General features: G+C 35.2%; 1 protein-coding gene across 5 annotated transcripts in view; it reads right to left on the reverse strand.

Annotated features, from left to right (window-relative positions):
- The window catches only part of LOC149572842 (DExH-box ATP-dependent RNA helicase DExH7, chloroplastic-like), a 356,903-nt gene extending 330,537 nt beyond the window's left edge, over window positions 1-26,366 (reverse strand). For 4 of the 5 annotated variants that reach the window (XR_016359987.1, XM_089813915.1, XM_089813917.1 and 1 more), the window contains exon 1: window positions 25,936-26,366. Coding sequence is in view for 4 of the 5 variants with exons in the window: in XM_089813915.1 (XP_089670041.1) it covers window positions 25,936-26,208 (273 nt within the window). In the remaining variant the exon portion in view is untranslated. The remainder of the gene's footprint in view (window positions 1-25,935) is intronic. The other variant, XM_089813916.1, reaches the window with a different exon arrangement.
- Window positions 26,367-27,990: the final 1,624 nt, after the last annotated feature.

The following is a 27,990-nucleotide window of genomic DNA, read 5'->3' on the forward strand; positions in this document are numbered from 1 at the left end:
TCTCTCTGAAGCAGATGAACTAGCAAACTATGAAGACATGACATGTAAACAATTAAAATAAAATTTAAATTGTGTAACTTGAATCTTAGAATTTCTAACAATTTTTTTAGACAGGAAAGTAATAACAATTTTTTTTTAATTAAACTTATTGGTGATATCACTTTGATTGCAAGGGGCTGCAACCTTTGAAATCTTTGACCGTGGAGGTGCCACCTACTATGAGCATCCTTCCTAAACTGATGACAAAGAGCATCATTACTTCAATTTTTTGCTTCCACAAACTGTATGAACTCATCCGTAATCAAATCTTGCACTTCATCATCAAGATAGAGTCTTTCAAATACCACCTTGTATCCATCAAACACTTCTATGTCTCTATAGGGTGGTAGCCTTCCCGATAGATCAGTATATTGGGTGCTATAGTATTTGGGCATCAATGCATAGGCAAACAAATGTAGAGGTGTGGTCATTTTGTTCCATCTTTCTATAACAATTGCTCCCAATTGTTTGAAGGTCTCTTGAGGATCTTGTTCCTTTTCATTTACAATTTGCTTGATCTTCTCGAGCATTGAGTCTATGCTATCATAGATCTTTGCAAGGTAAGGCCTATCCATGTCTGCGTACCTAAGCATGATCATAATGGGTGTGGTGAGATTAATGAGATGTTCCACATGTTCCCACCAATTTCCATCCAATATCCTCCTCCTTATTGTGGTTGCCCTCTCAGTATTGCTTTGTCGCCATATAGCCCAATTGTTGCTGGTTAACATATTGGTAAGTGCCTCTTTCACTTGCATAAGTCATCTCAAAACACTTACATTTGATGCAAAACATGTCTCAGCAACCTTTAACATAAAACAGAGCAAAAACAATACAAATTGTTTGATACATACTTGATAAAAGAATATACATCATTACATAATCAAAAAATCAGAAATCGTAAGATACTATTTTTTTTTTTTAAATTAACTAACTTGAGTTCAAATTTACTTACCTTCAACAACTCCAAACATGAGAACATTCTGAATATCCCTCGAGTCATGTGATGGTTTGTGATGAATATCTGGATTTCCTCAACTTGTGCATACATCTCCTTTATCCACTGAATACTCTTCCCAATCTTTTGTAGCATAAGATTGAATGAATGAACTGCACAAGGTGTCCAAAAAATATGGTGGTATCTCTCTTCAACCAACAAACCAGCAGCTCTACAATTCTTTGCGTTGTCCGTTATGACTTGGACAATGTTTCTTGCACCCACTTGTTCAATGGCCTCAATTAGGGTATTAGCAATGAATGGCCCATCTTTTACATGCCCCTCACAATCCACTACTTTCAAAAACATTGCCCCTTTAGGGGATACCGCCAAAACATTGATCAATGGACGATTTCTAACATCTTTCCACCTATCCAAAACAATTGTTACCCTTGTCTCAATCCACGAATCCTTGATGGGCTTCAATTGCTCATCAATTAACTTGACCTCGTCATCCAACAATGTGGTTTGTACTCTCTCAAAACTGGGACCTAAATACCATGCAGGTGCTTTATAAGCACTTCTCAACATATGCTTGAAATATGGAGAGCGAACAAGATTAAAAGACAGCCCATTTCCATACAAGCATCTTGCCGCATCAATGTCAGCAATTTCCCTACTCTGATTTTGAAATGTAGTTTCAAGTGGTCCCTTTCTTTTGTGTTGAATGGGTGCTTCATTTTGAGAATCAAGAGTAGCTGAGGTAGTATAGAAGGGATGATTTTCTATCACAACATCTGAGGTGGATTTTATTCCTTTTGTTCTTTATTCTTATTGCCATCAATGGTATTTTGTCTAAGTTACTCTCTCTCTTCAGCTCGCTCATGCTCTTCAATATATTTTAATACTATTGAGTTTGGCACATATGCATTTTTTTTTCCTAGACATTTCTTCACTCCTCTACCATGGTATCCACACAAATGACCCACCACATGATAATATGAACTATTTCTTTCTACATCACAACCCCGACATTTCCAACAGAAGCCACCACCTCCTAGAAGAGATTCTAGAATATCCACATACTTCAATATAGCTAACAATCTAGTATTCCTACTCCACCTTGCACAAACTAATTTTGCTCAATCACATATTTGCACACCACAAATGATGTTAGAAGCCCAAATAACCTACTTAAATTCACTTTTTAGAGCAATTGGACCTCATAACATATTAAATTTGTTATAAAAATTGACTTGAAAGTCACCCAACAACGGAAATTCGTCACGGGTTCGATCTGGGCAGCCCGAATTCGCCCAAGTTTGAATTCTGGACTGCGGGTTCAAACCAGCCCAGGGAAACTCAAACTCTAGTCAAACCTGGGTCAAATTGGACCCGAATTTCAAACCGGTTTGAACCCAGGTAGGGTTCTTGGGCCAATATGGTGAATCCAGGTAACTAAGATTCTGAATATAACTTGTTGTATTAGATGCTTCAACCCAAAATGACATGCTCAAGTTTTGATCAAAAATCATAGCCCTAGCAGCTTCTACAATAGTTCTATTTTTCCTTTCAGCAATTCCATTTTGTTAAGGATTGTAGGGGACTCTGAACTCCCTCTTAATCCTAGCAAGTTTGCAGAACTCTTTCCCATTGTCTGTTCTCAAAACTTTAATTTTCTTTCCTAAAGAGTTTTCAATGATTGTTTTGAATTCTTTAAACTTAGAAAGAAACTCTTTAGATTATTTGCACTTAAGGAAGTATATACATGTCTTCCTTAAAAAATCATCAACAAATATCACATAGTACAAGAACACTCCTATAGATGGTAAAGACATGGGTGCACATAGGTCAGAGTGCACTAGTTCCAACACATCTTTAGTTTTGCTCAAAAAAAGAGGGAATGATTTTTTAGTGTTTTTCCCTAAGACACAACCTTTGCAAGATTCATTGTGAATATGGCTTAACTTGGGTATTCTGGTTACCAACTTCTCCATAGATTTTATGGCATGAAAGTTGATATAACCTAATCTTCTATGCCATATTTCATTTGAATCTGAAGTCTCATGCACAAGTGCAAAGTTTGTCTTAGTGCATAGCTCATATAATAGTCCTTGTCATACTCATATTGTTAGAGCCTTCTTTATGGTTGAATTCTTAGGCCAAGCTAGTACCTTACCTTCCATGAATGCAATTCTATAAACATCAACTTCAAGTGCAGATATGAATATTAAATTCCTTTTAATACTTGGTACATAAAAAACTCCAGAAAGCTTAATAGAATTCCTAGATTTCAATTTGATGGTGCAGGTCCGAATCCGTTTTACAAAATGTGCAAAATCATCACCAATTGTAACTTCATCTATTTCTATTTCCATGCTTTCTAGGTTATCCTAATATCCAGTGATGTGTCTTGAAGATCCGCTGTCAACTATCCAAGTGTTAGATTTGGTTGATATTTGACTAGACAATGTTGAATAAAAGGCATATTTCTAAAATTCATGTCCTTCGTTTGATTTATCAGATTTGGAAAATGATGCTTGAGCTTTAGATCGATCAAGACAATTTATCGCATAATGTCCATATAGATCACATCTGAAACATTGAATTTTGAACAAGTCTTTCTTTTGTTTAGACTGTCCTTTTACATGAAAGTTTATTTTCCTTTTGTTGTTCTTTTTCTTTCCCTTCTTTTGAGAGTTTGTGTTAAAAACTTGAACGTCTTCATCTAAGGTCTTATGTTTTCCCTTAATCATTAATCTCAATTCTTCTTGAAGACAATCACGTCTTAATCAATCTAGTTTTGGGATTTTAGATCTAGCACTTATACCTTGTACAAAAGATTCCCAAGAATTTGGAAGTCCTCCTAACGCTATCAAGGATAATTCTTGGTTGTCAATCTCATAATTGACTACAGATAATTGATCTCTCAAATCTGTGATTCTCGTGAAGAAGGCATTTACAGTTTCTCCTTTATTCATGTTGATATTATTCATTTGTCTTTTAAGAGCAAGTTTTATGCCAGTGTTATTTATTACGAATGCATTTGCAAGAGCTCGAAATATGCGATACGTTGTTGCATGTTTTGCCACAATAGGCAATGTGATCTCGAACAGCATCCACAATTATCTTCATGGCCTTCTCATTATTCTCGATCCATAATGTTTTCTCTAGATCACCTTTAGGTTCTTCCTTATCTTCTCTTACAAAAGATTCCAATTTGTTTTTTTTAATAACATCATTATACGAAGTTTCCAGGATTCGAAGTTATTAGCACTTGCAAGGTGGCATTTGAATCTTAACATGCTTATCATCTTGTAGAGAAAAGATAGACTGCAATTTAATGTGAAATATGATCTCTTAACTTAATGTGATCTCTCCTTAACAAGGCTCTAATACCATGTAAAGTTTCTTATCAGATTCAATTCGATGGCAGACTAATGCACAATTTTGTTGCAGATATGAACACTAATGCCAATGGACTGATTCGCTTCAAGAATCTGTAGAAGTTACTGCAGAAATAACAGAGATTAAACAATATTGTTGAACTCAGAATGTCCTTCGAGCCTTGATGTGCTTTACTCGAGTAGATCGATATATATATCAAGAGGAAGGGTGTGGGGATGAATGGTCATATCTCTAAATGGAGACATGAACATTCATCCTCACACCTATTCGGAGTTAACTAATTATTCACAATTTGTTACGTACTTAACCAAAGTATAACAAAGAATTACCAATCATTAAAATTTGCGGCCCGATATAAAGGATAGATTGATAATGATCTAAACACTAAAGGAATCAAAATTACTTTCAATCATGCCTTAACGATCTTAGAAAATATATATATCATCGGTTTCAAATTGTGAATTGTTCACATACAGCAAGTACGCATACATATATGTATAATAGTATGTGCATCAAACCGATATATATATATATATATATATATATATATATATATATATATATATATATATATATATATATATATATATGCTGATCACAGTAATGTCAGACCGAAGTTACATGCATTAACACCTGCAATTACAACGTGGAACATGGAACCCCAATAATTGTAAAGGCATCGAGTAAAATGTGTGTCCATCAAGTCATCTATTAAGTGCGGATAAGACAGATCAAAGCCCACATTATCAGCGGGCAAGGTAAGCATGTATGTTATATTAATACTAGCATGCTTATCTATTAATATTGATCTATTAACATATTTAATTATCATGAATAGTGAATATTCATATAACTATGACCCAAGGTCATATTGGAGAGTTATGTAGAACATTAATTAATTATCATGTTGATGTACAAATGGGTATTTAGTATCCCTGAGTATTTTATTTAACTAATCAATGAAGTCTCTCTCTTGTTTGTATTTTTGTAATTTTATAAGAGCTATGTGCCTTGATCTTTTCCTCTAAGAATGTTCTTGCAAGAAAAGAGAGAGAGGGAGACTAACATTTCAAGCAACTTTGAAGGAGAGGAAGCATATAGAGGATATGATTCAGTCAACCTTTGGTGATCTTGATCATATTAATTCAGAGGGAGTAAACCACATTGTGATAGATTTACTAATGATATAAATTTGGAATAAACAGATTGCAAGATGTGCATAATATAGTTTTAATCAAAAAATCAAACAAACACCTTTGCATGAACAAAGGAAATTTGAGTTGTGAGAAGTTAATGAAGCTTTTAAGAATTCACTTGAACCATCTACGAGTCTCTCCTTGATGAATGTAACTCAATGTATGAGTTGTTGTAATAACCCCAACCGGTTATAACTTCAACAAACACCAAATTCTCCTCTAATTTAGTCATTTGACATTTCGTCAAACACTTTGCAAACAAGCTCTGATACTAGTGTAATATCTCTTGCCCAAACTGACTGATTTTAGCTCAAGTAACATTTTCAAGAACTTGTATGTTGTCTTTCTCTTTTCTAATTTTTTTGTGTTTCAGATTGTTTGAATGATGCTACGAAATTCGGAATGTTCACAAATGATATTACAATACCTCTTACAATGAACTAACATGCAAGTGTTTTTTTTAGTATTTTCAATGCATATACATGGAAACTAGATATGGAATGCATACTTACAACCAACTGACATTTTGACAAACAATTGGCATACAACTATTATGCTGATCATATATGCTATTAGATTGACATTTCATCAATCAAATGGTATGCAACATATATCTCCTTTATTGAATTCACTCCCATGTACAATGCTACTATAAATTTGCCAAGACAAATGGGCTTACAATAATGACTACAACAATGCCAAATCTGATACTGAGTTATCACTTACAACAGCAAAATTATATGCCTAAGATTAAAATGCTAACTACTAATAGTTGCAAGAGGAACCTGATAATAGTGATGCCCACGAATGGAGATGATAGTTGCAATCAGAATCAAGCATAAACACTGTAGCGTAGGTATTGTAGCGCAACACTGTTCACGCGTACTATAGCAGCAAGAAAAAAAAATTACTAATGGCTGCCAAAGATGAATCTTCAGGTCTGCACCCGATAGTCCAATATTTTTCAAACCCTTCAGTTATCCCTTAACTTCAAGCACAAATAGAGCTCCCGAATGAAGCTCTCCTGAATGTCAAATTCAATGGATATTTCACCACCTCAAATGGTTGCAACATTGAAGAATTGACACTCTCCAATGGCTAAATGAAATTAGAAACCCTTAGTTTCTTCTCCCAAATTCATATCAAATGCAATTGACAATAATCAAATGCCTAACAATGAAGCTCTCGCCTCTATTTATTCTTTTCCTTCACCCTTCTAGAAGGAAATAAAATATTATTTAATTGCACTCTCTAAAAGCTTCCCCCTTTCCAATACAATTATTAGTTGTGCTTCTACAAAATGCACTCTCTAGAAGCTTCCCTCTTTCCAATATAATAATTAGTTGTGCTTCTAGAAAATTAAATTAATTAAATATAAAGCCACTTTTAGATTTATTTATTTATTGACTTTAATTTAATTTATTTCTCCACTTAGCCTTCGAAGAACAAAAAGCTAAGAACTCCATTAAGGGTTTAAAAGATGGGGGACATTACAAATGTAGATTCATTCATGTAGCACAACCATACTCAATCAAGATATTGGTGAATTGTGGACGAGTTGAGAAAATTGAAGGACATGTTTGCTACTACTATTAAACTAAATAAATGTTTAGACCTTCAATGGATTAAAAGGGCAAGATGGAACTTAGAAAGGAGTTCTCATATTTGATACAAAATTGTTCAACAATATAAGAATGAGTGGAAATTTTACATTGTAGGGGAAATAATAGTCAATGTTCCATTTCCAACTTGAACCTTATTTAGAGGGGAGATGTTCCATTCTCAAATAATCTAAAAAGGCAATTTATGAATCTTCATGTGTAGATAAGTATTTTTATCTTTTATATTTGTCTACTCTTTGTAGTTTCTCTCTTATTTGTAATTCTACACATACTATAAGGGTTATTTGCCTTGATCTTTTCCTTTATGGTTGAGGATATTCTTATAGGAAAAGAAGGTTGGTACTTTACATATGCTACCTAATATTGTGCAGACTCAATCTAATGATAGTAGCTCCAAAGACCCTAATGATCAAGATGAATAAAATGAGGCTCTTGAATCAAACATCCTTGATGATTGAGATTATGAGATTCTTCTACATTAAGAGGGAGTATGACACTTCTTCTCAAACAAACACAAGAGTTTAGAAGATTGATACTCAGAGGGAGTCTAGAATTACATGTGTGTGGCTGCATGGATTTGATGGGCCTACTCCTTTGTATATCATGAGGAAGTGATGACTTATCACCAGATATCAGATTCAGAGTGAGTTTGACAAGAATGCTTGGGGAAGAGAGCCTCTAAGGTAGTAACTACTAGACCTAACTTCCCAAGATCATTGTTCAGAGAGAAAAATTTTGAGGTGCAATCCTTTGTGAATGATATCTTCTCTATGAGGAGAAGTTCTAAGTGAAACTCCTTGTTATGCATTTTTCTCTATGAGACAAGATTAAGGTGAAAGCCTTTGTACCACCTTCTGCCTGGGTTCATGGTGGTTACTATTTCACATATGATATGTAATGAAAGATGACGATCTTTCATTGACATATATAAACAGAAGATAACCATTGTATGGTGACGATCTTATAAATGGTAGACCTATTTTTATGACAAACTTCATTAAGTTGTCCCAGAGTGCTAGAAGTCATGATAACGAACGTATCAACCAGAAGGTAACCATTGTAAGGTGATGACCTTATCAATGGTTTGACCTATCTCCTAGATTCGCTACATTAACTTGTAGCACCTAAATGTGTTGGATGTCTAAGAGCAAGTGCTATCATGGTTTTTTGAGCTGGATTTTGCCAGATACTTTAATAACCAACCTATCATGGTTTTTCGGACCGAATTTTGTCGGACACCGTGAAGATCAATTTGTTATGGTTCTTCGGGCCGGATCTTGCCGGACACTATAACTTAAATCTATCTTAGATCACACTTCAGGTGGTGTTCAAATCTTGTATTATAATTGTTTTAATTTCTCTCTTTGTAAAGAGGGAGTGTTGAGAAATTTAGCCTCATAGTGAATTAAAACCAATTCCATATGTAATATATGTAAATATATGTGTGTGTGTGCGCGTTAGCCTTGTTCTACATGGTCCCGAGGGCTAACGAAGGGTTTAATGGGATCTTGGATTGTTTTGGCCTAGTCATTTCCAGTTTGGGCCAAAACGAAGTTGATTTACTCAGTTTCAGGCATACTTACTATTTTTAGTAAGTCGGCAGGACACAGTGCAGGTCAATTTTGGTGATTGGATTCGATACTCCTCGGTGAGAGCTTTCCAATGAGCTATCACTCGCATTATTCGGAGTCCGATTGCTAATACATTTTAATGCCTGAAGTTTTATTAAAGTAACGTCTAATTTAATTGTAATATATTAAAGTGTTACTGTAATATTTATTTTATGGTGATGTGTACCCAAGGGAGACATAAGGGGTATTTTAATATATGTTTTATATTACACATCTTTTATCCCACATTGCCCATATGAGTTGAGCGGACCCGTGGAAATAGAATAAAAAGAAGCATTTGTGGCTTCATTAGACAGGTTGAATATGAGAAGAAATTGGTGTGTGAGTTGCAGCTCCGTTCTTGGCATTTGAGGACGTTTATCCTCTCTTGTAACATTCTAGATGTCATTCCCTTGGGGTTTGGCCTTTGGAATTCTTTGTTATCAGCTTCATTATCAGGCAGTTTAGTTGCATTTCCGGCTACAGGCGGATTTGGTATTTTGCTCATATCTTCTTCACTACTTGTCCAACACGTATGCCACTTTAATAGAATGATATTACAAAGGTAGTGGACTGATTGCAGGACAAAGTACTGTAGTAGCAAGTTCGAAAGCATGTGCTGGAGTATTATGTCAATAATGCTGAAGTAATTAGTGAGTTGATAAATCTGCCATGTATTTGGTTTTATGAATTCTGAAAATAACATTTATTTGGCTGTAGTTCATTTCCACTTTTGCATATTATTGTAGTTTCTTTCTTGTTTATGTTGTATGATACCAATTCCATGCACAAAACACAACAAACAAATAAACGTTTGATTTCCGGAGTTATAAGGGGTTTAAAACATTAAACGGAAAAATAAGAGGTTGCATGCAAATTGTTTGACAAAATTCCTTTCAGCGAATTGGTTTAGTTTTTTGGGACATCTAGGGGTGTCCATTACAGTGGTATCAGAGCTGTTTCTAGGTTTTCCATTATAGTGGTATTAGAGCTTGCTTGCAAAGTGTTTCATGAAGTTATAACCGGTGGGTGTCCATTACATCACACTTAAGGTGGTGTTCAAATCTTGTATTATAATTGTTTTAATTTCTCTCTTTGTAAAGAGGGAGTGTTGAGAAATTTAGCCTCATAGTGAATTAAAACCAATTCCATATGTAATATATGTAAATATATGTGTGTGTGTGTTAATGGATTTATGTTGATATCCTTAAATACATCATTCCAGGAATATCACATTGAGATGATGTATCTCCATATGCTTGAGAGCATAATGTGTTCCATAACAAATCCTCCCTAGCTAAGAGGGAGTGTTAAAATCATAGCTACAGTCGGATTGATTTAATCATAAGATACAATGTTAATATAATATATCACATGTATATAATATTATAATTATACTACATATATATAATATTATATATTATATATAATACATATATTGTGATTAATATTGTTATTATATATTAACTAATAATGATTAAACATAGAGACATGTCTCCTACTCTTATATTTATAAGAGATCGGGATCTGCATTGGAAAATACCAATAACAATGGCAGTGTAATTACATTTGTAGAAATCGATCCATGTTACTCAACAAAAATCTGTTCAAATGAACAATGAAGGGTGCCCCCTTTTGTAAAAAAGCTTTGCAAAAAGAGACAAGAGCCTATCATTAAGATGAGTCTCCCACTAACCCTTCAAGAATTAGCAAAGCTTATCACTAGAAATCACCACAAAATTCTAAACTAGTGTTGGATAACAGAGTTTCCCTTCCCTGTAGCTAGAGACATACCAAGAGCAGCTGCCATGATTTCAAGGAAAATCACCCTCCAAACCTTGCAGATGAGTAGGACGCCCCAAAACAGACTGCAAGATACTATGATTTGAAATTTACAAAGCATCATTTTTTGAGGAGAAAAATCAACAAAAAGCCAACACAATTTTTGAGGTGAAAATTTGATCAAAACCTAGCACGATATTTGAAGTGAAAAATCAATCATGTCAAACAAATCCAAGGCACAAATAACAAAAACTTCATTTTTGAGGAAAAACAATAAAACCCAACTGAAAATCTTGAGGGAAAATTTATTAAAAGCCATCAGAAATTTTTGAAGGGAAAAAATTATGAAAATCCATCAAATAATTTTTAACGAAAAGATTTTAAATCCCCCAAATATTTTTTAAGGAAAAAATTATAAGCCATAGAGAAACCTTCATGCAGTAAAACACAAGACTTCACATGGTAAAACATCACATGCAAGAACATGCAACTCACGAAAAGCACATGCAACAAACATGCAAGTACGTGCAACTTTAAAAAATCAAAGACCTTTACTCAAATTAGGAAATTGCGCGATTGAAACCATCAACTAGGCTTGCAATTATCAGCAAAAATTTTCGAAGATGAACCACAAAATTTTCCTAAAATACCTCTAATGTTTTTTATTTCAAAAAATCGAAAAAACAAAAGAGACATTTTTCTTTAAAAACTACCAAATTTTATAAAACCCCAACTACCTACTTTGATACCATGTTATGGTAAATTAATGTTAGTGTTGTAGTTGTTAAACAAGGGAAATGAAAGCTCCTTATATAGATTTACAAAGACTATGTTTCTAAAGAAACAATTGTGAACAAAAGACAAAAATAGTTAACTAATAAAAACTAAAGATTAATTACGATGACCATTAAAGAAAAATTATATTTTTCTAATAGTTTGCACCTTCCACTTGTGTTCTTAAGCTTATGCTTTATGCATCTTACATCAAGATCTTAAAAGTTTCCTTTACTTCAATTGTTAATGGAAATAAAAACTTGAAAGATGGACAAGAGAAGAGAAGATCAAGTCATGTTGTTAAAGTAATTATGTAGTGTTTCTGTAATGGTTAGTCAATTAGGATCTTTCATTTTCATAGTTAGTCCTTATGTAGAATGTTTCTTTTCATCATTTGTTTCTGTTTTAGCATCTTTTCTTGTAATCTATATTTAAATATCTTTCATATCCATTTGTAATTATTCAATGTCAATTGATTATCATTCCATTGTATCAAGGAGGATTAAGATTTTAGATGAATTTTCTTTACAAAAATTCAGAGTCATTTGATTAAAAGTAAATCAATGAAGACAGCAGATGAGCAACTCTTGGCTCTGCAACTGATCAAGGGATTCACGACTAATAAGGAGGCCTCTCCTGCATGTGGGTGATCATCCTTTCCCTCCATTCAATCCAACCATTTACTGCTGAATTTTGATTAAGTGTTATAGGTGTTTCAATGTCAAGTGGTGGTAATATTAGTGCTAAGTCATGCACTACCCAAGAAGGTGAGACTAGGACAATAACTCTCAAGCAAGTGGTTGCAGAGGAACCAACACTACCAAAAGGTGCCAAATTCATCTTGCAGACCAAGAATAAAGATCCTTGCTCGTTGGCGAGTGATAATTGAGGTAAGGGTCACTCTGTCGTCCCTATTTTCATTAAAACGAACTTGCAAATGGCCATGGCTATAGATAATGAGAAATCTAGGCTTAGAAATCCATAGTTTTTAAAGTAGATTGAGATGTTTCCAAAATTCCTTCACGAAATTTTTTGAATGATGGCTTCACAATGTATGGAGTAGGAGGCTAGGTTTTCAGTTTTCATATTGTCAGATGTTGCAAAAGGGGCTCTTCCTTATATTTCTCATAAACCCTAATAGCCAAAAAGAGATAATAAAAAGGCAATTCTAGAGGATTGGGGCTTATTTTTTAGGTTCATCTCTTGAAACTCTAAGGCTATTCAAGAAGAAATCCTTGTGTTTTCATGTCCCAAATGACTTACTATTGGTAACACAATTCCATTCCTCTATATATTTTCCTTGGGCCATGAAGCCTATCAGGAATGTAATTAGAATGAATAAACTAGACTCCTTGTTGCAGCATACTAATGCTAGGGTTTTGGTCTCCATTATTCTGCCTTGACCTCCCTAATGAGATTCTATTTGCTCTTGTGGACCGAATGGTGTCTTGCCCTCTTAAGTTTCAAGGAGGCATTACCACATGCTTTATGTGTACGAAGGAGTGCCACATGGAGCATAGTTGCCTTCTGCTCAAAAACGAAAAATAGGACTCACCCTAAGCCTATCAGTAAGCCCTTTGTGACCTCTATAGACTAGAATCAACCTAAAGATTTCTTGGTTGCTAACAACCCTAATAGGGAACACCACAACAGGATTAGAGTTGGATCTCATGTTGCTGGAAACTCCATTGTTAAAACCTCAGATAATTTAAATGTTGCTTTTAAGCAAAAACCCACTCCTCTTAATGCTCAACAGCTTGCTCTTGAGAAAAATAGGAGAATTTTTAACTCCAATCATAGAGTCAGATGCAGTTCCAGAGCATCTCGCTGAGCATTCTAGCAAGCTATCACACATGGTCTACTGAGTTTGATTGGATATTTATTTAATGACAAAAGATTCAATAGTTATTTAATAGAGTGACTATTGAACTAAGGCACATATTAATAAGTCACTTCATTATTAAAAAGGCCTTTTATTCTCCTCAGTGGAAAAAGGATATTTTAGAAGAAAAATAATAAAAGATGAAGTGACAGACAGGGGAAACTAAACAGTCACAGCATTGGGCATTAAAAGAAGAAAGTTTGATTCATTTCAGCATGCTTAGATTCAATTTGATTTTGGGATTTCTCTTTGAGAAATTGGGGAAGCTTGGAGCTTTCTTTCTGAAACCTGAGGATGGAAACCTTCATACATACTGGTGGATTGGACAGCAACCTAGTTCATCTTCGGTAGTGGATTCATGATGAAATCCACAATTACATTTCAGATTTTTTGTTTATCTGATTTGACTATTATTACTGTGTATTGGATTGGATTATATTCTGTTATTATAGTGCTGATTATTATAATGCAATAACGATTCTAAGAGTTTTAATCTGAGTACATGCTGATTTTATTAATTGTTATTCTGAAATCTGCTGCAAAGTTTAACCATTTGTAATTCTGAAAATTGTTGAGAGATTTAGGGTTAAACATTCGAACGGGATATTACAGTGGTATCAAAGTTGGTTTTGACAAAAACTGTTGGTTTTCCTGACAACCAGTGAGATTTTATGAATAACAGAGAAGTGCAGCTTGAAAACCTAATTTTCTTCAACAAGGTAGATTTGCAACAGAGTCTACAATTGGACTAAATGGTGAAGTCTTCTTTGCAGTGATCAAGAATCTATTTAGGTAAACAGTGCTTATCATAATTTAAGGGAAAGGATTATTCATCCCTGAATATTTATTTCCCTTGGTTGAAATACAACATTCTAAAGATTGTACTGTTGAAGATTTTTATATAATTGGCATTGAGAATAAATAGCAGTGCTGTTGAAGTTCGGAAACGAATATTGTAGGCCCAATCATTTAATCTAAAGCAGTGACTTAGTGAATATTGGATTACAAATGTCGGGCTGCAATTTTGATTATAAAGCATACATTAATCCAGTGATTGATAATTTATTTGATTTGCTCAGAGGAGGAAATCACAACTGGAATATCTCTCCAACGGCTAGGCTCATGTGATGTTAAATTTTAAAGGTTGATTTTATTTGGCTACTGCCAAACATTATAAAGGCTTGAAGGAGAACTATTAATTTATTCTCAGTATTATATTTGTTGTGGATGAAGTTTGACATATCCTGGAACTTCGTTGATTTTTCATTATCGGACTTTATAATAAACAACCTTTTCTGAACATTATGGATGATTTGAGATTTATTCTAGAAATTATATTTGATTATATTGGCTTGCATTTTGGACGTTTAATATTTTGCCTTCATATTGGTTCGATGTCAATATATGGAGAAATATCATTGGGCCACTCTGGTCTCAGCAGCAGAAATAAAGGCAGTATACTTTTGAGCACATAAATTATCTCAAGATAAAGATTTGTCATGTTGTGAGAATTAATATTTTGAGGAAGATTAATATTTTTCATGTCATTGAGAAAGTAAAGCCCATCATTGGGAGGAAAAAGGAGTAATATGGAATTCCAAATGATTAATTTTTATTGAGCCATCTCCACTAAGGATTAACAGCATTCATATTTCTTGAAAATAACTATAACAGCACTTGATAATTCATTGACAGCAAGACTACCATTCACACAAACATTTTGGATTCATGGTGGCTCCTTCCATTGTGTTTCAAATATCTATTTCATCAGAATTATCAAAGCTCTCTTACCTAGTGCCACTGTGAGTCTGTGAAAAGATAAGGAAGGAATTATTGGTGCATCGTTAGTATTTGGTGAGTTTTAAGTGAAAAAATTGCGAGGCCCAGTTTTACTGATGATTCATTTTGTATATGTTTGTATTGGTCTAAAGGAATAAAATTTATATCCCACAAAGTATAGGATATTATAGTGCAGTGGAAGTAATCCGTACCCACTATTATTTTGGTATTCTAAAGTTTTGTTGTGCATATATTATCTTTGCCTGAGTTAATGTTTCTGGAGAGTATATTGGCATCTAAATTTTTCATCCGGCATATGTAAAATCATCCGGTCCAAGTTATATTAGTGGAGTCGTAAGATTACTATTCTTGAGATTTCTATGGCTTGTTGTGGGTTTTAAACTTTTATATGGTTTGCCGAAACTATTGATTGTGCCAAATAACATTTGTGAGACCCGATCTTCATCTGGGACAATTTTCCTAAGGTTTGGAATTGTAATATTTACGGTGGATGAAGAATTAATTCAGTGACGATAATTTGGGTTGGCTACCAGTGACAACGAGGAGATATCTAACGGTTCATATCAATGATAGAACCCCCGTTCCAACGGTGATGTTGATACAAGGATTCAAAGAAGAGAATTTGTGTGAGTTACTAGAGCGAAGGTTATACAGATGCAGGCCTAATTCCATTCCTCTACCTAGCAGATCACTCCAGGATTACTGTGGTGGCTGATTCTTTTGGCTCAGATCATATGTATTTTTAGAACCAATTGACAGTTACTTCTAGGCGGGTGTAATGTCCCCTTTTTGGGACATTAGAAATATTGAAGGCAGATTATATATAATATTCAAATTGACTTGGAGAGCATGGACTCAAAATATAAAATGTCAATTTAATATTATAAAGTGGGCAAAAAGGACAAGAAGAGGTAAGACGAAAAGCCAGGAGAGAAGTCGAAGAGTCATAGCTGTGAGGATAAAAGGAGAAGAGACTCTTTCATTTGAGCATACTTAATTTATGATTCAGTTTCAATTTTCTCTCTTGTGAGAGTTATTCAGAAAGCTTCAGCTTTCAGCTAGTATGAGGACGTAGCCCCTTACAGGTAGACAGTGGACGCAAACTCGTTGTCCTTGGAGACATCAAATCAGGTGTATCGCATGTGCTTACAGGTTCTTTTCTTAAGTATTCCAATCTAACAGTAAAGCTATATTAGGATTGGATTTTTTAATGTTGGTTATTGTATTGCTGTTGTATAATGCAATAACATGTTTTAAGGAGATTGTATGAGATTTTACTGGTTTAATATTGTTGGTTTGTAACGCATTTTATATGCTTGAATTTTGAATACTATTATGAAAAAGAACGGGTTAATATCTTATGGTAAATCTACTGGTTTTCTATTGTGCTTCATAAAACATCTGCCTATATTCAAGTGTTAAATATCAGTTTGAGGAAGTAACCAGATAAATATCAGTTGGGTTATTTCCTATGGTTTACATTGCTGGTTTATTTATGATACGGTTTCATATGTTTATGATCGAAATGTTATTCTGAGGAAAAATCGAGCAAATATCCGATTTGGGATATTTCAGTGGTATCAGAGATGTATGTCCTACCATCCTGTGAGGTTATTGATCTTATCAAATCTGGAAACAAACATGAAATGTATTTTATTTTATCAAATCCTAAAGGTTGCTTAAAAGTGACTGGATAATTCCTAAGGACGAAACCCCTTAAGGGAAATAGTGAGGCTAGACACAAACCTAGTACTCACATTACACTTCAGACTGAGGTTTGAATTTGATACAGATTCTACAAGAAGTTGGAACTTCATTGGAGAAAGGAGATATAGGTGATAGAAGACAAGGCAGGGGCACATACATGGTCTTCACTTAGCTAGTCTGTGCCTGGGCGGCAGAATAGAAAGGCTTTTCACAAGCAGCATTAGTATTGGAGCTTCTTTGCGTGAGTCAACCCATGATATACGACGCAGTGATAGTATTCAGCCAACAATGAGCCGACTGTAGCAGCATTCACAGTGACCAGATAGTAGCTGGTCGGTTCTCTGAACTTCTCAACACTGAACAGAACACCCGTATTTGCAGTGGTATTGGTAGGGCATAACGGTAAGAGCAAATGGGATTGTTGGAGGCTCTGGAATGTCCAAGTGGGTCTAACGGTAGTCCAGGAGGCAGCTTCACAGGCCATTCATCCTCTACACGTTAACAGATTAAAAATGGTGGAAGACAGGAAATTATAGCTCCACGGCAAATAGGAGGAAAAAAGATTGTAGCCAATATAGCCTATTAACACACACAGGTCATTGGTCGGACGGCAAGTAGGGAGGTCAGTCATCCCACAACGGAAGAGAAATCACCTACTTCAGGCCTCATCCGTATTGAATCCTGCACGTGATTATCTTCATCCCAGTAGTGACAGGTCGAGGCTAATACCAGGAAAAGCACGCAAAGATTGAAGGGTCTGCAAGGACATTAAGTATCCCAAGCAACATATGGCTTGCAATGTCAACAATAATAAGACAATTCTATCAGACGATTATCTTTTTATTTAAGTGGGACAACAATATTTGTTTAGGAATTGCCAAAGTTTAATTTGTTGAGATAATAAACTGGGCACCGCTAGCATATACATCTCAATAATTTATTTGAGGATTAATTATCGAACCCACCAGTTACAGGCGTTACTAGCAAATGATCCAAGTGGTTGTTTCGTTGTCATTGGGGAATATTGAACCATCTGGAGAGAGTAACATCTCTGACATAATATCATTGCTAGGTGTTGCAAAATCTCATCGCCTAAGACCAAATAGCTCTTCCCTTTTCGTGTCGGCCAATCATCTCCAAAAAAGAAAAAATGTAACATCTCTAGCAAAAGTAAGGTATTTATAGGTGTCCCAACAAGCAAAGACAATTCCATTCGAATTAGTGATCTATCTGCAAAGTCCTGAATTTTGACATATGTCTGCCAATTGCCTATGATTCGAGATTTAAATATCAAATAATCTCATTATTGCCTCTTGTCGTGAACTTGCGAATTGACATCGGAGAGTCCGTGGGTGTTAAGTGAAAAGAACATTTACGTTTTGAAGTAACAATGTTTACTGGTCAAAGTCAGCATTGCAAGAGCTGAAGAATGTGGAGACATGGAAGAATGATTTAATTATATGCTTTCCAGAGCAGTGCCTAATGTCTGTGCTAAATTTCTGGGAAGTTTTATATCTGATGCAAAGTGTGGGCAATTTATAGAAGGTGGCAAGTGGTTAGTGTGGACATTTGAGGTTGGCCCAATTCCAAACATATCTGATATTCACAAATACAAATTACTAGCTCTCGAGGGGACTCAACTGTGGCAGACTTTATGAAAGATCATAACTTCCCCGTGAATTTAGAGCAGATAATATTCAGGCAAAGCTTGAAAGGCTTGGATTCCCTTGGAAGAAATTCTCATATCATTAAGCAAGTTATGTGACAGATCATTACATCATTGAAGAAAATTCATGACACAGGTATTTTAGTGTTGAATGTTGGAGGAATATGTTTTGTATTTACAATGACTTATCTTTGTTCACGTTGTGTTATATAAATTAGCTAGCAACATTTTGGTGCATACTATTGCAATTTTTAAATAGCCAATGTTATCAATTTGATTTTGGCCTTGCAACAGGGCAACCTATGTTAGTTTTGAAGTGGAATGTGCTGTGGAAGAAAATCTGATATGTTACGTCTATCATATAAGTTGCAGAATTTCTAGTTGTAACAGAGCTATGGCTTGGTTATACCAAGAACTGGCACAATTTCTCATTGAATCGTTGAGTTCAAATTCTTTATCAAAGGCTTAAGGTTCATAGATTCTTACTAAAGTAATATGTAGTCTGTTGAGTTAAATGTGACAAAGATTATATGGCTGATCCATGAATTTCTTGCAAAGTAAAAACCAACGAATACACTCCAAATCTTTATATGACCAATCTGATATAGTTGGGAACTTGGGACATCTTCCCGAAGAAGGATATCCAATTACAGGGATCAGGAAAGGTACTATGAAGCTAAAAGAGCAATCAGCCCAGAATTCAGATATAAGAGCAGAGATACTCGACATTGACAAAGAATGTAAAAAACTTCCTAACCAAGTTTAGAATGACTTAACGTTCAGCGATTACTTAGAGCTTCATCTAGAGCAGCAAAATAAGACGGATACGGAAAAAAGAAAGTACTTTGAATTGGTACAGGATCTCCTTGAAAAAGACTAGTGCAAAAATTTGTGTGAAGAATTTCCAGCATGCCAAAATCTTCTAATAGAGGGTCTTGAAAAAGAAGAACTATCCACCATTGATTAAAAGCCTTCTTATGATTCCATAGATGATGTTACACAGGGTGTGAGTTTCTATGTTGGTGAATGGGAGGTTAGCCTTGACGAGTAGGTTGATGAAGTCGGTTGCACACAAGGTAATAGCATGATAGGGACTTTGTGATGAGTCTTTATATACAAATGATAACCTAACAGCACTTTGACCTTTGCATGCAAGTCGAGAGAATGGGCGAGAGAAGGCCTATGATTTTAAGAGGTGTGATGAACCATGTATTTCTTATGCTCATGACATAAAATTAGAGGAACATACTGAGATGACACTACAAAACAATAAACCGTTTCAAAATGACAATCATGAAATGCATACCTTAAAGGACCAGTTGAAGATTAATGAAGATAGAGTTGTGGCATCTCTGGTACATTATGACAGCAATCATGAGATGGTTGAGGATCTCTATCGAAAGGCACAAAGGGAAGAGAAAGGAGAGTGGCCTGTTGTTAATCTGCAGGTGGTCAAAATAGCCCTTAGATCTATGAAATCGGATTACTTATGTTTGCTTTCTGATAGGGATTATACTCTTAAGGTTATTGGATCCTATATCAACCAATTGAATAAAGAAAGGAATGAGAGTAAGGAGCTCAACAAGGAGCTGAAGTATGTTCGTGAGGCATTGGTTGATACTCAATTTTCTCTTCAGGAAGCAGAAAATCAGATTCGGAGCACAAATCATTTTAGGAAACATAAGGATAAAGAGAGGCAAGAATTTTTCCTAAAGGAAATTGATTAACTTGATAGCATTCAGCAAACGTATGATTTGAATAGTTGCCCCAAGCAACCAAGATCCAAAACTTCAGGTCACATTTAGCTTATAGACAACCCTTTGTTTGAGGTAGATGTTGTTTGGATTTCCAATAACCCACTTTTGAGGTAGAGGAGAGAGTTCCTCTTGATATCCAGGAAGAGGATGACCTTGACTTCAAAAAGTCAAATCAAGCTACAGTTCTTAACAACGAACCTTGGTCACAAGATTGGTGTGGTGAAGTGACTAATGTTGCCCCTCTTTTGTACAGCCTTTACATGCTTCCAAATTCTAACTTTTATATAGGTTGGATGGATTTCTTATTTCAGCAATTAAACAGGTCCTGGTGGAGGATTGAGAAGAGTTATGTGTTGATCATAGGGAATGCTTTTTCAGCTTCATTCTTTCTCATGACCCCTATGTATTTAGGGATTCTTCAGAGTGTTGATGGCAATATTATCTTTTATGCGCCCTTGGTGTCGATTTCAGTTTTTGGGCAGCTCGTTTCCTACATCATCTATCTAGGATGGGTCATCACCACCTACTGGGTTATGCATAGTTCATTGATACATTTCTACCCTATCATATCGGCCTGTTATGACAACAGGGTTTGGGATCCAGGAGTTGATCGTATGTACCTATGGCTTGCTGAGAAATTGGTTGTAGTTCTTTTCAGTTTGGGGCTGGATGCAATGATGGTCAGCATTGTACAGTTTTCATGTGTCGCATATTTTCATAGAGTTATATAGGATCCAAGGATCCGAGTGATGGATGTATTGCAGAGTGGCACCTTGCTTCACAGTATGGTTGGATTTGTTTTCAATTTGGGTTGCAAAGCTACCTGCAAGTTCATATGGGATCCTGGTATTGATTGCTTAAGGACAAACAATTTCAAGGAGGGGAGATTTGTAATGTCCCTTTTTTGGGACATTAGATATATTGAAGGCATATTATATGTGATATTAAAATTGATTTGGAGAGCGTGGACTCAAAATATAAAAAGTCAATTTAATATTATAAAGTGGGCAAAAAGGACAAGGAGAAATAAGACGAAAAGCCACGAAGAAAGTCGAAGAGTCACAATTGTGAAGATAAAAGGAGAAGAGACTTTCATTTGGGCATGCTTGATTTATGATTCAGATTCAGTTTTCTCTCTTGTGAGAGTTATTTAGAAAGCTTCAGCATTCAGCTAGTCTGAGGACGTAGCCCCTCGTGCCAGCAAACAATGGACACAAACCCATTGTCCTTGGAGACGTCACATGAGGTGTCTCGCATATGCTTACAGGCTCTTTTTTTAAGTTTTCCAATCTGACTGTAAATTTGTATTTAGGATTGGATTTTTTAATGTTGGTTATTGAATTGCTGTTGTATAATGCAATAACATGTTTTAAGGAGATTGTATGAGAGTTTACTGGTTTAATACTGTTGGTTTGTAATGCATTTTAAATGCTTGAATCTTGAATACTATTATGAGAAAGAACAGGTTAATATCTTATGGTAACTCTACTGGTTTTCTATTGTGTTTTGTAATACATCTGCTTATATTCAAATGTTGAATATCAGTTTGAGGAAACAACCAGATAAATATCAGTTGGGTTATTTCCTATGGTTTACATTGTTGGTTTATTTATGATACAGTTTCATATGTTTATGATCTAAATGTTATTCTGAGAAAAAATCAAGCAAATATCTGGTTTGGGATATTTCAGCGGGAAAGCTAGGGAATTTCATCACTGGAATTGAGAGAGCTACCAAGCGGAAATTCATTGTTGTGTGTTATTTGCAGAAGAATAGCCACACAACAGAGCTCAGAATTTTTGATCTAGGTCAACAGATTGTGACTTTAACAGGGGCAACACAGTTAATCTCGTTGTTAACAGGGCAGCTCAATTGGGAAAGCAGATTCCCGAATTAAAGAATCAAAATATCCAAGCTGGAATGTCACTACACATCAAAAATTAAAGATTTTGACTCAATGCATTAAGAAGGAGGGTTGGAACTGTGACGCAGCTTTGGTATAGTGTTTGAAAAGGGGATATCATGACTGATCTCACACAGAGCAAAAGACTCATACAGCTGCAAGTTACTGTTAACGTAGATGCCTAATCCCAAACCATTGCCAGTTTTGTATTGGCTGCCAAATTAGTAAAAATTGGACATATAAGAGGAAATCCTATTGTTGTATGCTCTCTACTAACTGGGTGCGCAATGTTAAGATACTATCATTGGGATTATATGGTTTGATTCCAGTTCGATATTATTCTCAGTTGGTATGAAACTGAATTGTATTATTAAATGAATGTTATGTTTTATTCTATTTTGTCCATGCTTCAATATTGCAATATATCTGTTCAACCAGACAATCTGTAAACACTTGAATGAAACAAAACAAATCATAACTTAAAACATAAAAGAATGCATTCCAACTGTTTAACAATTTTTTGATGGTAACAAGGGTAGTCTTTTGGTGCATCGTATTTGGTGGAAACAAATCATGATAAAGACAATGGAAATTATGAAAAGTGGTATCTTCTCACAAGAATTTAATGATACATTCAATGGTAATCAACTACCGGACTTGCAAAAAAAACAGGAAGTGTGCAATTGGCTGTATATGATTACAATTGGAATCCATGAAACCCCTAGATGGTGTTTTCTCCAAGGTGGAAGAATTAGAAACATATTTGTCCAAAGTTCACCAGGTAGATTGGAGGCTTCTTAATTGGGCTTTGCAGCCCTCAATGGTTGCTTTGGTCCAGCAAAGACTTATGGAACATCCTCGTAAAGATGTTAGACTTGTCGTTGCTTCGTGTTTAAGTGACATCACACAAATAACAGCACCTAAGATGATATAGTGGTCTTCGTTATCTCTTGAAATACTATGGTCTATTTGGAAGCTCCGTAATGATGATATATTTGCTGGCAGAGCTAGGCACCTTACTGAGTATCTGCAGAGGTCCTTTTTCACAATATTGTCATGCAGATAGCAGCTGTCATGAAGCTAGATGAGCAAAAGTTCTAGGATTTCCAGCAAAGTAGAGCTGTGAGAATTTTCAGATGGGAAATTTCCCATGGGAACATATGGTCCAGATCTACACCGGAGCAAACCCCCTTTGAGACTGCACTAAACAATTTCATGGCAGATTTGAACGAGCTAAGAGAGAAGGAACGAGAAGACAGAGCAGATCCAGTTGCAGCAGTACCAATAGCAGCAATACCTCTCACTGTTGTACCAGATCCGCAATCTGATGATATTGATGATCACCCATACAAGAATTACATTCAAGATGACAAGACACTAAAGTGGATGGAGGGAACATCAGGATGGGTAGCATGGATGGACAAAAAGTATAATGATAGGATATGAGAAACATGCTTTCAGCTGTACTTTTTTGTAATTTTGTATAATAAACATTGAAAGACTATGTAGAAATGTATAACTAATGACCAGATAGAGTTTCTTAGTAGGCTATCCTCCTGTACAGGAGACTGATATAATTTGTACATAACTGTTATATAGTCATATCTGGTGAACAGTCTTCTATGACGTTGTAAGTAACATTTATATAATTCATAGAAAAAAATCATGGTTGTTTACCCGAAATTTATTTCCAGAAGCTTTTTCAAATCAATTATTTAATAAAATAATTGTGGGTTTGTTTTCTGCAAAATTTGAAGGTTTCTTGCAGAAACGTGACAGATTGCAAAGGTTTTTTGGCATTTTTATAATGCCACATGAAATCTGTTCTACAGATTATTTTTGCAAGTTTTTGGGGAAAAATCATGGGGCTTTTCTATTTTCAACACGTGTTTTTTTTGTTTTACTTAGCAATGAAGGCCTTTGGCTACATTGCACGGATCTCTGTGTTTTCTAGTGTTTTGCTTGATTTTTAAAAAATGGTGGGTTCTTGCTCTGCTGCAGGGTTTTACTGGTTTTTTCCCACCATAAATCATGGAGAGGCTTCTTATTTTTCCACAAAAATTCATGGAGGGCTTTTCATTTTTCTTGACAAAAAATCATCGTAGGGTTTTGCACAATTTTCCAAAAATCATGGTCTTTCGTATATTTTGTATGATTTTTTCCACAAAAAACATGGTTACTTACAAAGTGTTCTGGGTTGCACCTTGTGAACAGTGTTGTTCTGTAAAAGTTTATGATGGGCATTGCTGCATTTGATGATTTTTGGCAAAATCATTGTTATTTAGAATTGTGAAGTGTTTTGAAGCTAATCTTGATGTCTCTGAATACAGGGAGAGATAGCTTTGTTACTCGACATCATGTTGGAAGGACTATGGTAAACTTGGTGGTATCTAGAAGTTCTGCAGCACCAACGAAGTTCTTAGTAGTAGGCTCATGTTGTAGAGTTGACTGAAGAGAAGGGGTCAACCTTATTTGTATTCATGGCCAAATGACCTGCAGTTTATGTCAACCTTCTACAGGATAGTAGAATGACCATTAAGGAAGGGTGTTTAAGTAAATATATATCCGTTCTATAATGATTATTTAGTTAGAACTTAGGATCTTTATTTTTTATGAAGTTAGTTAGGATCTTTCTTTTTTTTGAAGTTAGCTCTTATTTAATATGTTTCTTTCCAGTCTTTTGTTTCTGTTTTAGAAACTTTGCTTATTTCAGAAGTCAATCTATTATCATTTCACATGCTACAAGAAAAAATAAATAACTACCACCTCGACATATTCTTAGCAAAACGAATGTTGCTGGAAAATTAGTGTAATGAAAGAACTAAAATGAGAAAACTAAATATCAGAGACTTCAATTTGCATATGGTTGAATTTATTATCATATGGAGAGGTTACTCTGGTAGTTGTAATATTCATTATAAGTTGTTATTATTTTTTCACTCATGTAAGCAGTAAGTGCCTATGTAGAAAGTATAGTCGAACAACGTATCTTGCATTATATCATGTTTAGTAACTACTTAAACGACTGATGCAGAGAGAAGTGGGAACTGCAATGTTATAATTTTGGAGAATGAGATAGTACTAAGAAATCAAGTCCTTGAACTGTAACGGACTCGATCGTGTGTGCACCATCTTAGTTATAAAATGCATTGCAGGCATCGAGAGGTGAGTTTTCCAAAAGCCAAAGGTCAGGAAATGAGATTATAGGTGGACATGATTCACCGACTCAAATGAGTGTGTACAATTTTAATTATAATCCCAGAAGAGAGTGAAATGGATGGACGTTTACCATCTATACTCCCAATATTCTAGTAGAGATAATTGAATTCGGAATCAATCATGGAGTATTGAGAACCTTACAATGGTATTGCTCGGTTGGCGGAGAATCTGACAAATAGTAGTGAATAAATCATAGAAAGTGAGAAGCGCAGTAGATTCATTTTCATCTATATTGAATACTCACCGATTCCATAAGTTTGGGGTAAACCTCGGGCGCGTATGGGCATTTGATTTCTTGTTATTTTACTAACTGCATTTTAAGTCCTAGGACCTATATTCGTCATCCGTAAGCATTAATACGGTGCAGTTATTTGTTCAGTAGCTTTAATATTCTGGACATCTGTAGACATCTACGGAAATTTGATTACTTGCGTCCTTCAGCAACTTAGATTGGGAAGGGTAACTTGAAGAACTCCATGCAACTCAATTTCTCTTGTTCCTTTCAGTTTGACAGAGCATTTCGGGCATTGTCGTGGTGAAGCGTAACTAAACCATGACAATGAAACTGGCAAGAAAATGCAATTGAAGTGGTGAAGAAATGAAGAGAACATAGAAAATAGAACAGAGGCGTACAGAAAGCGCGGACAGGGCCGGCTCGATTTGGAGAGAAGTGAAACCCTCACAAGCGAGCATGTCGTAAATGTTACGAAGCCTTTTGGCCCTCTGCGCTTCTATCATTCCACCGCGACCGCTGCCACCTCCGACAGTAGGGAGAGATGCTCTGTTGTTTTGCAGTAGCCTGCGTAGCTTGTCTTCATTTTGAGCTGTTATCTGAACTTTCGGAGCCGATTTAGATCCTCTGTTTTTCCCCTCCTTTTGCCCCTTTTGTTGTTTCTTTGGCGCCATTCTTGCAGAAGATGATTTCTTCGGTGAAAATGAATTCTTTCGCGGAGTGATCGTTTATGGCTTCGGGGCACCCTCAAAGTTCACACATTTGCAAACAGGGTAGAGAAAACCCGGAAAGCACGCGAGAGAAAGGTGTCGGAGGTGCCTCGCATTACTTTCCCTTACGCACGAAATATTAGAACTAGACCCCAGCAAGGTGGCCACCTGAGACGTATAATATGAGGACGTGTCATTTTTAATAATATGAAGACTTTGTGTTGAATAAATGAGTGAATGATTTTAATAATATTTACGATATAGCAATCTCAAAAAAAAAACAAGAGAGATGAATGTATGAGTCAAGGCGAGTTTCATAAGTAGCATACATTTTGGAAAAGAAGTTGAAGATCTAAATGAGTTATAACTATTTGATTAAATCGTTTATCTCACTATAGATTTATCTAATTATTTTTTGGAAATAGGTAGCTTATGTTGTCTTCCTCTATAATTTTTACATTACTAGATTTTTGAGGTCATTATAAACTATGCAATACATGATAAAATGATGTTCCATCCCAACCACCTCCATGTTGTAGAATAGGTATGTCTTGTTTTCTCACTCTTCTTTTGGCACTAGTTATCTATTCATGTTGCACCTGAAATGGTGAGAGTTAGTTTTAAGTTGGGCTATGAGCATTATTGTTCTTCATATACTTTTTCTTAATGATTTGTTGTATGATTAAATTCTTTGATATAATTGTTTTCCACGTATTGTGCTTTGACCATATAATACATCAATATTTTTCTTGAATAGACTTCTTTATTTCTTCACTACTAACCAAGCACTCTTTAATATTAACATCTTATTTTTTCATCTATTGTCCTTTTGCTTCATCACGTGCTCTTTCTTCCATCTAGTCTTTCATTTGTGACTATCTTAGGCTAACAATGACTTTCCATACTTTTTCTTTAGGTAACTCAATAGTCGGATTTTTTTTTAATAGTTTAAGGAGAAGGTACCAGTTTCTGTTAATAAGATCTCGTAAGGCATTATTGTTGTTATTTAGGATACTAAGAGGACAGGTGAATTAGTACCAACATATAGCCTACTAATTCAACCAATAATGCAATAAATCTTAATAGTAACTTCCAAAAATAAATAGATAATTGATGCAATGCAGTAAAACTAAAGAACATCAAACATAAACAAAATCATCACACATAACACAATAATTTTTGTACGTGAAAACCCTTGGCTAGAGGCAGGAAACCATCATGGGAATGATATCCACAAGCCTTTCACTACAGTAGATAGTTTTGCCATGTTAGGAGCTACAAATACCCTTTCTACGGGTTCATCCTATTAGGCGTGATTTTGTACACTATTAGGAGCACAATTAGGTCTGTGAAGATCTACCTCATTAGAGGATTTAGAACACATTTTAGAGTCTACCATATTAAAGGATTTATACAAATAGACCGATTAAGGTCCATCCATTTAAGAGAGTTCCCTTGTAGCAACTATTAGGAAACAACAAGTTAATTAATCTGGATATAGCACACATTTTCTATCAAATCTAATCTATTCTATACTCTATAACTTTTCTCTTTGTTCATCTTTGCACTCTACTTCAATCTCAACCCTATAATGCCACAATTCCTTGACCGAATTCATCCAATAACTACATTCTTCAATACTAAGAATAATCCTATATAGTGCAACATTATTTTGCCTCTTAATCTACACCATTCATTCAAACTTTGTATTTGGTGCTCTTTCACTACATTCATTTCACACATCTT

Source organism: Cupressus sempervirens, chromosome 2 (genome assembly GCF_028749045.1).
Source record: "Cupressus sempervirens isolate cs-2001-9-10 chromosome 2, ASM2874904v1, whole genome shotgun sequence".
In the NCBI taxonomy this organism is placed as follows: Eukaryota; Viridiplantae; Streptophyta; class Pinopsida; order Cupressales; family Cupressaceae; genus Cupressus; species Cupressus sempervirens.